The 13,688-nt window shown below is 39.4% G+C and overlaps 2 protein-coding genes across 3 annotated transcripts; one reads left to right on the top strand and one right to left on the bottom strand.

Moving 5' to 3' along the window:
• Window positions 1-739: 739 nt before the first annotated feature.
• LOC131299622 (arogenate dehydrogenase 2, chloroplastic-like) lies at window positions 740-3,901 on the top strand. 2 transcript variants are annotated; one of them, XM_058325209.1, is made up of 3 exons: window positions 740-1,132; window positions 2,062-2,745; window positions 3,527-3,901. In XM_058325209.1, exons 1-2 carry the CDS (start codon window positions 740-742, stop codon window positions 2,728-2,730), a joined length of 1,062 nt encoding a protein of 353 aa, XP_058181192.1. In that variant the 3' UTR covers window positions 2,731-2,745; window positions 3,527-3,901. The 2 variants fall into 2 exon arrangements, with proteins under 2 accessions (XP_058181192.1, XP_058181199.1); XM_058325216.1 differs by having other exon boundaries at window positions 2,062-2,756.
• Window positions 3,902-4,723: 822 nt separating this feature from the next.
• LOC131299610 (flavonol synthase 1-like) lies at window positions 4,724-10,255 on the bottom strand. The gene is made up of 4 exons (XM_058325199.1): window positions 9,901-10,255; window positions 9,018-9,265; window positions 5,945-6,272; window positions 4,724-5,193 (listed from the first exon to the last, which is right to left on the bottom strand). Exons 1-4 carry the CDS (start codon window positions 10,123-10,125, stop codon window positions 4,957-4,959), a joined length of 1,038 nt encoding a protein of 345 aa, XP_058181182.1. The 5' UTR covers window positions 10,126-10,255; the 3' UTR covers window positions 4,724-4,956.
• Window positions 10,256-13,688: the final 3,433 nt, after the last annotated feature.

Here is a 13,688-nt window from a genome sequence, read left to right as displayed (position 1 = left end):
CTCAAAGAAATGAAAGAATCGGTCTATCACCGTGGACAGTGGCGGAGATAGCTAAGGATCAGTAGAACACTGGATCCCACTGGATTTTTTTCTTTTAACATCGAAATAATCGAAATATTATTGTAGAGTAATTTTTTATTACACCAGTTTCAGACAAGAGAAACTTATTAAACTCTTAGGGTTCCATCACCTTTGTGTACCAATGCCATTTTCCATCACGTGTTCATTTGGGATTTCAGACTAAATGTATGAGTGCCCAAATGTGTGATAAAGAAGTATGTTGCGGCACTCTGTGGTGGTGCCTCGAGACCACTGATTGATTAATTACCCGCGAGCAAGTCCCGATTCACGAAAATTTTTGCCTCCAAAAATTACCATGTGCTCACGAAATAACAATTATTATCTCATCACAAACTGCAAGCCAAGCCAACCTCCTTTTTACCTCCTACCTTATTTCTCTCATTTATCTTTTTAAATCTATCAATAAATCCTCTCTCTTTGTGTTGAAGATAATTCTTCAAAGGTTTGTCAAATTCTTCAAAAAAAAAAAAAAAACCTCACAAGAGCAGTCCAACTGTCCAACAGCAAATTCACCATGACGACTCTGGATTTCAGCGCCCACTGTCGGTGACTCTCTCTGTCTCTCTCTTCTCTCTCTCTCTCTCTCTCTCTGTCTCTCTCTCTCTCAAACCTGTACATCTCTCTCTCAAACCTGTACATTTTATACATACATATCGCCATGTCCGCTCTCTCCTCTCTCCAGCGTCCACTCATCACCCGCTCCTCCCTCCACCGCCGGCTCCCTCTCTCCCCCCCACCCCCTCCGCCGGCGGATCGCCTCTGTCTCCGCCCTCCAAACCCTCACCACAGCCGCCGGTTCGAAATCCGCGCCCTTGACGTCGCCCAGCCGTTCGACCTCGAATCCCGATTCTCCGACCGGTTCCAGAAATCCAGCAAGCTCAAGATCGCCATAATCGGGTTCGGCAACTTCGGTCAGTTCCTCGCCAAAACCCTAATCCCCCAGGGCCATACCATCCTCGCCTACTCCCGGTCCGATTACTCCGACGTGGCTGCCAGCCTCGGCGCATCCTTCTTCTCTGACGCCGATGATCTCTGCGAGGAACACCCTGAGGTAGTAACAGTCAGATTTTGTCAATTAATTGGGTTTTTTACATTCTTTGAATAACTATATGAACCAACTTGGCTTGTTCAGTTGGAAATGACTCCTACATGTCAATAAGAGGTCACGAGTTCGAGTCATCCCACGTGTGGGTGTTCTTGTCTTTGCATTTGTCGGGATTATTTCTCCCCCTATTGGGACTTGTAGTTGGTTGGGTATGGTCCCTTTGATGGGCTTATATATCTTGAAGGTTGAATTGTTAGGCTTAATTATCTTGTAGACTCTCGTACAATTGATGTAGTGGCTCTGTACTGCTATGTTTTACTAGTATTTGATATGTCGATGTCGAGCACGTCCAAACCTAGTTTTCTAACTCCTGGAAAATAGCAATAGTAGTGCACGGGTTTGGTGCCATTTTGACTGCATCTCAAAGTGAGACCATTGAATTAAATTCATCTCCCTTTTTTAAATCCTATTAATGGGCTTGGATGTAAGCGGAGAAATGACAATGCCATCTTTGGTGCCAATGGCATTGCTATTTTTGGCATCAACAAAAATGACGGTGAGTGGACTAAAATGTTTCCAAATAAATCTTGGCTTTAGCAAGACAAATGGCTATTGGCTTGATTTGCTCTCAAAATGCTATATCTTTGTGAAATGTTGCTCTAAAATTCTGCGCACGCTATTTCTTGTATTCTTGCACAAAATGCTTACATTGCAATATTGCATTGCTATATGTGGGCCTCATAATGAGAGAAGTAGGAACAATTGAACATGCTAATAGTAGCAATAGCTATACCTTTTGCCAAATTCGGCAGAACGTATAGCCATAGATAAGTATAGCATGTGTTTTACCTCACCTTTAGAGCATACCCATTGTTAGAAACGGGTAGCAATAAGTTAGGCAGAGAGGTAATGTTATTGTTTTGAACTTTCAACAGGTAATTCTCCTTTGCACCTCAATTCTCTCGACCGAGAAAGTCCTTCGGTCATTGCCATTTCAAAGATTGAAGCGAAGTACATTGTTTGTAGATGTACTGTCAGTGAAAGAATTCCCTAGGAGTTTGCTTGTGCAAATGCTGCCGTTGGATTTTGATATATTGTGCACACACCCAATGTTTGGACCTGAGAGTGGAAAAGACGGTTGGAATAAGCTTCCATTTGTCTATGAGAAGGTCAGAATTGGAACTGATGAATCTAGGGTTTCGCGGTGCGAGAAATTTCTTGATATTTTCGCGAAAGAGGGGTGTAGAATGGTTGAAATGTCGTGTGCAGATCACGATCGACACGCAGCTGGGACACAATTCATTACTCATACAATGGGTAGGATTCTTGAGAAGTTGAAGCTGGAATCAACACCGATTAACACGAAAGGGTATGAGACGTTGTTGGATTTGGTTGAGAATACGGCTAGTGACAGTTTCGATCTGTATTATGGGTTGTTTATGTACAACAAGAATGCTTTGGAGGAGTTGGAGCGGTTGGACCTGGCATTTGAATCGCTGAAGAAAGAGTTGTTTGGGCAATTGCATGATATTCTGAGGAAGCAATTGTTTGGAAAGGCAGAGGGATCAGAGGGTTCAGAGGATCTAGAATCCCAAAACAATTGAGAATCTATAATCTCGGTATGTGTCTGGTACGTGATTGCGTTCTAGTTTGAATATTGTTTTTAGTCTTGTTGTATTCATTTTACTTGGATGATAATTTCAGTTCAGTTCTGGGAAGTATGTTAGTAACTCAAATCATGCTAAACTCGTTCCTCTGTTATTTAATGGTCTGGAATTTAGGTGGCATAAAACTTGTGTTAATATTCCTTTTCTTATCCTATCTTTTGGTGGGATGGGCACCATGGGGCATGGGGCAGATAAATCTGGAAATTTGAGACTCAAAAAGGTAGAGAAAAATTAGTTTTAAAAATTCGAACACCGCATCACAAGGGTATTTTATTTACATTGATGTTTCGGTATATTCTGTAGAGAAGCCTTTACTCAAATGACATGGTAGTGGTATTTAATTTTTGAAAATAAAGCGACGTGGATGGACCTCTCTCTTTACAGTGAGAAAATCAATGACTTGCCACTGCTGATTATTTGATCTCCTGTACAGTTTTCTGCCCTTGTGGCAATGCTCATATTTTCATTCTGTTTAGCACATATCCCTTGAAATGCCATCAAGCAGAGTAGGGTTGTAAACCGTTTCTCACTGAATCGACTGTATCATTTTTGTGGTTCAATAGGCCGAGGCCAACCAAAACTCCTTTTTGAGGTTGTCAATGCATTTTACATTGTTTGCACCTCCTTTTAACCTCCTTTTGATTTGTATTTTATTCGACGTTATGTGTGATTTGTATTTTATTTGACGTTATGTGGCTTACCCCTCTGACCGGCTATTTTACTTTTTCTGAAGGTGCTTTGTTACTCTATGGAATAATGACAACTTGTTCTACGCAGCGCAATGGGAACCATTGGCGTCTGCAACATTCTGGTGGTGCACGACCCCTGTATTTTTGGATTAATTTCCTAGCCTCCGAGTTTGGAGGATCTTTTCAGTTTTTTTGTTTAGCTCTGCAGGATTTTTCCATTTCACCTAGGAGTATTTATTTTCTTTCTTGGACTAGGTAGGAGGGCTTTCTTAAGTTTATTTAAGCAGCAATGGTAGAAACCGTAGAATTCATTTTTTGTTTCTGGGGGAGCTCCATCTTTATTGTGACTACTTCACTGATATTTATTCATTGTGCTAAGGCCAAGCAGGCTTCAGCCATATACACTTGCTTCTTCTGCATTTAGATGTTTTGTTATCTTTCTTGATCCTTTTTTGAAACTCATTAAGTTTTCCAAGCTTTTAAACAAGTTGCTGCGCGGCTTGACTTATGCCATATGAAAACTAACTACAGTATTTGAACTCGACTCGAGTAAAACTTGTTTGATACCAATTTATTTTACGTGCAAATCTAATTTTAACAATGAGAAGAGTTCATATCAGATTGACTTAACCGATGAACAAATCAAGCTTCAACGATCCTTGATGAACATAGATGATTTTGTACAGAAACATCAAGATACTCGACGTCGACTTGATTACAGTTCGTTTGAGATTGACAACTAATCATGCCTTGTTCCTTTGAAATTGACAACTAATCATGCCTTGTTCCGCTAAACTTTTTGGGCATTTTGTCTTTATTTAAAAAAATGTGTTTGTTAGTTTCACGCCAAACATTTATGGATTATTGATGCGTTCCGACGAGAGAAATCAGAAAATCCAAATATTTTACCTTTACCCAAATACTTTTAGAAATATCCAAGATAAAGCCCAAAAAGCCAAACTTTTACCCAAATATTTACTGGAGTATAAATATCCAAGATAAAGCCCCAAAAGTAAGCTTTTTAGGCTTTACTTTGTTAATTTCAAAAATATTTGGATAAAAGTAAAAGAAATTACTTTTCCGATTCCTCTTGTCTAGACGAATCAATAATCTACAAAAATTTGGCGTAAAACTAGCGAACACAATTTTTTTTTGATAAGAACAAAACTCTCGAAAAGCCCAAAAAGCTTGGTGGAACAAGGCCAGTTTGAACACGGCTCGACTCTATTGTGTATGATAAGTAATCACGGACAAAACTCCTTTGAATTACTGCATTCATCTTTTACAAGTCAGTTCACTAATTTCAAGCCTCTGCTTCTGCCTTCCACACAAATGCTCAAGGAATAACAAGCCTTATTTCTGTATATTGGGGGAGGAAAAAAAAACTTCAAACTGGAATTTGTCTCCCACCTAAATCCCAAAAGCTTCATCATAACTGCATAGAAACCACAAATGATGAAATGTTGGAAAAACATCAAATCTTCACTGCATCAATTGGTCTCTTGTTTAACTGGTAGTTCTCGAAATAGATAGCCACATAATCTTTCATTGTCTTGTACAACCTCGGCCTTTTTTCGTCGATGAGCTCCTCCACCGGCCCAATCTCCATTTTGGCATCCGGGAGACAAAATACAGCTAGAGTGAGCCTCTCCCTCTCTGAGTTTGTCACCACTCTGTGCACTGGGCTCTTGAACATTCCATTACTCATCATCTGTACACATGATACAGCAACAGTAAAGATCAACTCTACATTTGACAGCTAGTAGAAAATTATAAGTGAAAGCTCGATAACTGGTGTAACCATTTTGCGTTTCATCTTCTGGAAAACAAAAAATTTATTTGAAAACTGTTTCTCTTCTGGAAAGCAAAAAATTTATTTGAAAACTATTTCTCTTCTGGAAAACAAAAAATTTATTTGAAAACTGTTTCTGGAAACTGCTTCGGAGAAAATTTTCAGAAGACCACCCATTCACAGAGAACATGATCAATCTTTTGGCCTTTTCATACATTTGAGAATTGTTCTAGCCTGGAAATAAAATTGATAGGAAAATGTGTTTGAACTTTCGATTTCTGTTTTGAAATCTGCCTAGTGGAATAGCTGTTTCGAAATCGGTTTTTGAGAAAACTGTTCTCGAAAGGCAAACAGTCATTTTTTCGATTTCAGCAAAAATGGTTTTCAACAAAGTTAAACTTCCTTCTTTTTTTTTCTTAAAAAAAGTTCCTTAATGTGCTCTAGAGACTGTCACCATTTTCTTAAAAATAAATTTTTTAGGAGATTTATTCTGGACACAACTAAATTTCGAAAACGAAAACACAGCACAATACTGAACAGTACTTTAGTAAATTCATAGTTTGTTTAGTCACTAATTGTTGTTATAATTAATACCGCAAATCATCTGAAATATTCAATTTGATCATTGACAAAAGTCGACACACTCAACACTTGAACCAAGTTCAGTTACCTCTGCTTGATCACCAACATTAATGAGAATAGCATGGGGAACAATGGGAACTCTGAACCACTGTCCATCTAGCAAAATTTGAAGGCCTTCCACTACTTTGTCTTGCAACAGAAAGGTAATTGTTGATGCATCCGCGTGTGCTTTGACACCCAGAGTAAGATCAGGCCTCGGACACGGAGGGTAAAAGTTAAATCTTGCAGTCATCATTGCTCCCTCTCCATACTGTTTCAGAAAACAGTCTTCCTCTATGTTCAATGACTTTGCCATGGATTTAAGGAGGAACTCGTTCATAAGTGATAAATTTCTCGTATATTCATTTAAAATTTCCCTGCAATATCATCTAAAACATGTTATATTTTTTCCTGCTTGGAACTTGTGGAAGTGAAGAGAAAGAAAAGAAAATACTCTGATAGAGAAATCTAGGGAAAGGGTAAAAATTTCCAGTTTTGCTTTTGTAAAGAAAAAGGAAGAGAATTACCAAACTTCTTTTCCTCTCCTTCTGACACAATCGATAAAATTGGTTCGATACAGAAGATGACATATCTTCTTTCCTATTTTGTATTTCATTTTATGATTGATAGGAGAGGAATATGAGAAGAGAAAATAAAACTGGCGGAAGTCACGCTATATCGAATTTAGGTACCATGCCTTGTAAGAGAGCTCATCATCCACAAGGACACCCCCTAAACTAACTTGGAAAAAGAGGAAGAAAAAGGGTGTAGAAAAGTGAAGCAAATAGCTTTGCGCTTTTATCGTTGATAAGCACCCAATAATGCATATTCTTGGTGTTTAAGTCCTCTAGTATGTTGTGTTTGTACATATATGTTGTCGTTTTTATGCGATATTGCACGTAAGGTTTGTTTGAGGATGTTTCAGGTAAAACGTGCTGATAAGGCGTGTTTGAGCGCCAAGGGATGTATCGGGGTGCAGCCAAGTGTCCAAGTACCCGCCAGTACCCATTTCTTTGCTAGCGGAACCTAACGGTACCTCAAGAAGCCCCAGAGGCCACTCGGTGGTCAAGTTGGTGAGGATCGTGCCAAAGTGTATCAAGTGAGGCAAATGCATCAAGGATAGCCCTCGAGGGTATTCGAGAGACCTAGACCACATGGCACACCTCCGTCAAGTCCCGTTGATCGAGTATTGAAGTATCGGAAGGGCGTCGGGACATCGCAAGAGCTCAAAGGCCAAGCTGCCATGTTTTGCAGTTTTGCAGACAATGGTACCGATACCTCAAAAACATGGTACCGGTACCTTTGTGCTGAATGGAAGACAGTTGGATTGGTACCAATACCTCATTTTTGTGGTACCGGTACCAATGCTCTTCGACCAGCACTTTTTTGCTGAATTTTTCAACCTTCCATGTATGGAAAGTTTCTACTTCTAATTTGTTTTTGGGATATTTTAGGGGCCTTTTTGTCCATTGTAAGGCTGATTTTATAAGCCCTATAAATAGGCTTGTATGCCATTTATGGAAGGGATGGTCATTAGTTAGTTTTTAGGCCTAAGTTTTCTAGTTTTTGCTTTAGGTTTCTCCATAGCTTTGTTTCAAGCTTTTCTCACTTGTTTCCTTCAAGAACACAAGCAAACAATTGTGTTAAGTTAATTTCTCGTGTATTAAAGTTGTTCGTGTGGTTTGGATCTTCTTATAAATCAAGTTTATTTTCGTTTTTATTGGTGAAACATGTTTTCTTTGCTTAACTCTTTTTCTAGTCTTTTTGCCATGAGTTAGTATATAGGTTTGGTCATGGGGTGAGATTCACTCTATGATTTAGTCGATTAAATGGTTTCTCTTAATCTTTAGCTTAATTTCAAGATTTTTGAATGAATTAAACCCATGATGTCTAGTATTGATCATGGGGATTGGTAGCTTCTTTGATCATGAAGTTTATCGCCTTGTGCTACGTGCTTGATAATCCTATGCGTGCAAACGATTCTTTTTCGTCTCTCACCTGCGTTAAATGAGTTCAATTTGAATCAGAGCTTTGAGTTAAGTTATAAGTAGTCTTCAGTTTTTAATTCTTCTAGTGGAATCCGGACGGTTTCAGTCCACTCTTGAGTTAGATGAAGAAACCGTTTGATGGCTAAGTCGTGGGTAATCAATTCCTTTGACTCAGCCATCTCTAATCTAGTTTAATTCCAAGTTTAAATTCGTCATTCAATTCAAATACCAAAGTTGGCCACTTGAACGCCACAGCTCTCTACGCAACATCTAATCCGAATTCGCTTAAGAAGATTTCTCTGTGGGAACGATTCCGGTCTTACTGGTTATTATGCTTTCAACGACCTAGCCTTACGCTTGGGGTGTGAACCTTTCTAAGAGGTTAGGTTGCGACGAAGCAATCGTCGTTCATTTTTGCCTTATACAGGGAAATATGGAAAGTAGACCTGCCATGATTCGAAGAAAAAGAGAGTTGGTCAGCTAAAGAGACGAGATTTCACTATCTCCTCCCCCTACTATATAACCGGTCCCATCTCTTTCCAAGGCTACCGTGATAGTTTCCCAACGTAGGGCTTTCTATCTATAGTTTGCTGGTGGTTAGAAGCAAGAAACTAATGCGGATTTTTGGGGCATTGCTTGTACAGACCTTGGTCTGGCCGGCTGTAACTACTGAGGTTTGTAGGGGTCCCCCTGTCCTTCCAATCAACGAAACAAAAAAAGGAAATTCTGCAGAAGAGACAAGATTTCACTATCCGCTCCCCCTACAACATAACTGGTCTCATCCCTTTCCAAGGCTACTGTGATAGTTTCCCAATGTAGGGCTTTCTGTCTATAGTTCCCCGGTTGTTATAACCAAGAAACTAATGGGGTTTGGGGGGCATTGCTTGAATAGACCTGTCAGACCTTGGTCTGGTCAGTTGTAACTACTTGAGGTTTGGAGGGTGTTCCCCTGCCCTTCCAATCAATGAAACTAAAAGAGGAAACAAAGGAAACTGAATTCTTCCTTAAATTTCAAAATCATCGTCTGCTTTCTCATTTGGCAAACAAGGGAACAATGACCCTAAAATATGAATCATTTTCTATAAGAACATATATCTTCCTCACAAGATTTTAGTAGCATGATGGTTGACATACCTAAAATTCTCAGGATTTTCAGGCCAAAATCTGAGCTTTATCTTGTCTTCTGGGTATACTGTAATATACAACCGATCGGTCCAATCAAGAGTTTGATGCTCCGAAAGCACTGAATCAGTCCCGTACCCTTCAATGTCACCAACTGTCCTTGTGTATTTCTGTTTCTCATCAATGGGAAGTGCAAAGAATTGTTTGCCAATTTCATGCACTTGGTCTAGGAAAGAGGCTGTCATTCCATGATTTATAGCCTGAAATTCCGAAACCAGCATTCAACAAATCAAAAAATGAAATACGTAAGGCTGTGCTTGGAAGGCCAGCAAAATTGTGACTCATTTTCTTTTTTATAAAAGACCAAACCAAATGGAGATATTTTGCAGATATATGTTCAAATCTGTTATCTCATAGACCCACCTAAAAAGACTTGAATTATTAGCTCCTATTCCCTTTTCAAATGCTAACATGCCCTTTTCCTTCCTTCTCTTCTTTTTCCATAGATTGCTCCACATAGACAAACTAAGCATGAACATCTATTGAAGCTCATTAAGCTTCCAAATGAAGTCTGAACATGTTGCTAATTCTACTCGACTCGTTCGGCTTATGATGTTTAAAATTCAAGTTAGTCCAGATCCACTCGATTAAAGCTCGCTCGAGATCGGCTCGTTTGTAAAAAACAAGATAGACCAGTTAAGTTTCAAACCAAACTTGAACAATCAAACTAATCAGCTCGTCCGCCTCGTTTATCAGCCAAACCCACTAATCACAGAATAGCATAAGTGCATAACCAACAAATCACCCCATTCAGTCAACGAGACACAAAACCCACTTACCAAAAAACCCAACTGGGAAAAACAAATTGATTTTTTAGACAAGCAAGTAGTGAAACCTGAAAGCAACCACAGGAGCCAAGAGCAGATCGGAGTTTTCCTAGCTCTTCTTCTCCGGCAGCGGATTGAGATGCGAGGAGACTCAGATCAATTACTGGGACCTCAATCGGTGGATAAGAAACATCAGTGGCTGCATTTTCACCCTTCTTGTATATGTATTTTTCCGGCAGTTCACCCCCGCTGACGATCAGTTCTTGGACTGGCTTTGACAGTGATTCCGCCATGGCTAAGGTGAGAAAATCTTGGGAAATGGGTTTGCACAAGGCAGCCGTTTGACAAGTTTTGAGCTAAAGCTAGCTTGGGGACAAACAGTAAAGTACAATACAGTTGACCCACTTTATCCACGTTAAAACTTGAAATTGTGCAAACAAAACGGGTTGAGAGGGTGTTCCACTTAAAAAAAAAAAGAAAAGTATTTTATGAAAAAAAAGAAGGTAATTTTAAACTTAAAAATTATGTATTTATGCAAATAATTTTTCTACCAATATGGATCTTATTTGATAGATTTCATTAAGATCTTTTAAACGGTGCAAAAAAAATTGAAAAAATATTTTTTATTTTCATTATATTTGAATTTGAAATTACTTTCTTTTTTCAAAAAGTACTTCTTTTGTCCAAAAATTACTTTTTTTGAAAAGTGAAACACCCCCGAGGCAAGCCAAGTTATTAACGATCTGAGCCGAGTTACTTTCTTTTTTCAGAAAATATTTGAGTTGAGCTCTTTATTAACAATCCTAAAAATTGAGTTTGAAAAGTCTGGTTTATTTACCAATAGTCTTTATTGATGAGCCGAGCTTAGACAAGCGAGTTGAGTTTTTTCAAACCTAGCTGAGCTTTAAAATGATGAGCTCAGTCCATCTATTTTACAAGCTTAAACTTTGAGCTCGAGCTGAGCCAAGCCATGAGTTGCTCGTGAGTGGCATAATTCATTTCCAGCCCTAACATTAATCAATCATGTATGTAATAGTAAAAGAATTTAGGCTTTTCTGCGATCCAAGTCTCTAGCAATCTATGTTATCTCGTCCGTTCAAAAGTGTTTTTAATGGTTCAGATTTGTTGAAAGAATCCTTTCAAAACAAATAATTCTTTCTCAAAAGATCTATGTGAACTTTGGACCTTGACTATCGTGATGGCGGGCCGCCACCGCCGGCGGAAGATGAGGATGCTATCGATGACAGAGGAGGTGATATGCCGAAGAGAGAAAATTGTGTTTCGTCGGCAAGGGTTCCACAGTAGAGAAAAAGATTGGGTGTAGCTTAGCCTTTTGGTTTTGGTGTGACCTACGCGTGTCATTGTTTGAGGAGTGGGGCGCCAGAGGGCTGGGACAAGGAAAATCGGACAGAAGATCCCGTGCCAGATGAGAGAGAGGGTTTCAATTCAAACCGTCTAAAAATGTACTGAACGACCCGAATATGCTGAGAAAGGTATCACGTGGGATATACCCACCTGGCACCGAAAAATTTCTCATTTCTGCTTGTGGACTACAAAACACAGCCAGCCAGAGTGGTCCTCTCCTTTTCCGAGTTAGTCACTGCTCTGTGCACTGGACTCTTGAAAATTCCATTACTCATTATCTGCATTTGTCATACAATTTAAAACTCAGAAAGCCAACTGTGTTTGGTTTGTGTTTTGAAAAGTTTTTTGAAAAATAGTAGGGGTAATAAGTGGAGAAAGATAGAGAAAGAAATGTTAGAAGTAGGAAGAATCTAGGGGGAATTTTTTGAAAAATTCTTTTCAAATAACAAAAAGAACGAGGAAGCTGAGAAAAGTTGTTTTGGCATTGACGCAGGAAAGTTCTTTTCTTGCAAATACTTTTACTGGGACAGTACTGTCACCAGAATGATGTGATGACAAGTCTTTTTTTCAACTTCAACAAGTTCCTTGATTAGGTTTCACCGTTTTAAGGCTCCCAACTCGGCAACATTAACGTTGAAGGAAAATTTATGTTCATTTGTTTGTTCCTCACCACCTCCATTACCCCTTTATCTGTCACTTCTTTGCATAATTCAATGTCCAAATATTGGAGATTTCGGCACCTATTTCCAATCATTGTCATTCCTTTGTCATTAATTTCAGTCTGCTAAGCTTGATGTTCAGGTGCGTTAGGGAAGGGCATCTTTTCCTAGGGTTAGCTCTTCCAGTGGACATGCCAGCAAAAGCAATTTTAATGTACCATGGATTTCCAAATATTGGCCCTCGAAAGCAACGAGCTTGAGCTTCTTTAATAAAGAACGTGCTTTTGCGACTAAACGTATATTCTTGAAGAGAGAGTTCTGAGAATTCCGTGAGACATTTTCAAGAAATGGGGAGTTGAGTTCTATTATAAATTCACCCTTCTTTGTTGACGCTTGTTTCCTGTGTATCCTACATTTTCAGAACGGCAAATTAATTAACTACTAGCACCGTGCCCATGTCCGTTTGACATATTGAACAATAGAAAAAAAAAAGAAGAAGTTCTAACTGATGTTTATTTTGCCCTGCAGGAAGAGGCACACCACCGGTATATTTCAAGGTCTTTGGTGCAATTATCTAACATTTGTTGGGTTAAATTGACGCAATTGCACGAACTATCACGATACGTAATTTACGTAGGAACCAGAAGATTCGGAGAAAGAGAAAAAAAAAAAAAGAGAAGAGGAAGCCGAACAAATTGTTAAAGCGACATGCAGCTTTAAATCCAGAATTTAATAGGATGACACTATATAAGTAAATGGTGAATGATAGAGGTACCGATTTTGGGGGAGGGATTTAGTACCGGCGGGCCATCTCCGGCCACCGGACGGCCGATCCGAGCCGTCCAAAAATTCTAAAAAAAAAAACCGAGGGGACCCTCGCGAGAATCAATGGCATCCAAGGTGTTTAGGGTGCTTGATCCGAGCACCTCTTTTCGTGTGTATATGTATATACGTGTATATACACGAAAAAGGGATGCTTGGATCAAGCACCCTACACACCTCGAATGCCGTTGATTCCCGCGCTGGGCCTCTCGGTTTTGTTTTTTAGAATTTTTGAACGGCTCGGATTGGCCGTCCGGTAGCCGGAGACGGCCCACCGGCGGCCGTCGGTATGAAATCCCTCCCCCCAATCGGTACATATAGCAACACTCTAACTAACATAAGTAAATAATGCTTTAGAGTACAATGTATGGATCATCTGAGAAGTGCCATGACCAAATTGTAAGCTAAGTTGGTCCTTTTTTTTGAAGTTCTGTTAACATCCAAAAGAAGAGAGAGCTACAATCCCCTTCCACAAAGATACCATTCACAATGAACCATGCACTACATAGTAAGCATAACAGTAAGCATATTACTGCTAATAAGCGTTTGAAATCCATAAGTAAAGAAGTTGCGATCCGTTATCCACACGAATACAATTCAAATGAACCAAATTGTAAGCTTAGTTGGTCTTTTATAGTTAGTTAACATCCAAAAGCAGACATGGCTACAATCCACTCCACAGAGATACCATTTACGTACAACGAACCATGCACTACATAGTAAACATACTACCGCTAATAAGCGTTCGAAATCCTATGTAAAGAAGCTGTGATCCACTCCACACAAATACCATTCAAAGGGACCTTCCACAGCATACGGCTCTTGTTGTCACAGGTCATCGATACTCTGCACGTCATCGATACTCTGCAAATAGCACAATAGCTGGAAGGTTAATAAAGCCCTTAAATTTTCGGTTTAACGTAACATAAACTCTCCAATTCCTCTGCATATAATTGCATTCAGTCCAGTCTACGAATCAATTCCTATCACACAGTGCAATTGATAAAGGG

This window comes from Rhododendron vialii, chromosome 1a, assembly GCF_030253575.1.
Source record: "Rhododendron vialii isolate Sample 1 chromosome 1a, ASM3025357v1".
Classification (NCBI taxonomy): domain Eukaryota; kingdom Viridiplantae; phylum Streptophyta; class Magnoliopsida; order Ericales; family Ericaceae; genus Rhododendron; species Rhododendron vialii.
The sequence above is the reverse complement of the archived record's forward strand: the minus strand, read 5'-3'. Positions and strand labels throughout refer to the sequence as shown.

What these genes read in the sequence shown, in the direction of transcription:
- LOC131299622 (XM_058325209.1), top strand. Translation starts at nt 740, where the DNA reads ATGTCCGCTCTCTCCTCTCTCCAGCGTCCACTCATCACCCGCTCCTCC. An exon ending in TCTGCGAGGAACACCCTGAG is followed by an intron (nt 1,133 to 2,061) that starts GTAGTAACAGTC and finishes AACTTTCAACAG; the next exon opens with GTAATTCTCCTTTGCACCTC.
- LOC131299610 (XM_058325199.1), bottom strand. Translation starts at nt 10,125, where the DNA reads ATGGCGGAATCACTGTCAAAGCCAGTCCAAGAACTGATCGTCAGCGGG. An exon ending in GAAAATCCTGAGAATTTTAG is followed by an intron (nt 6,273 to 9,017) that starts GTATGTCAACCA and finishes ATGATATTGCAG; the next exon opens with GGAAATTTTAAATGAATATA. An exon ending in ATGTTGGTGATCAAGCAGAG is followed by an intron (nt 5,194 to 5,944) that starts GTAACTGAACTT and finishes TCATGTGTACAG; the next exon opens with ATGATGAGTAATGGAATGTT.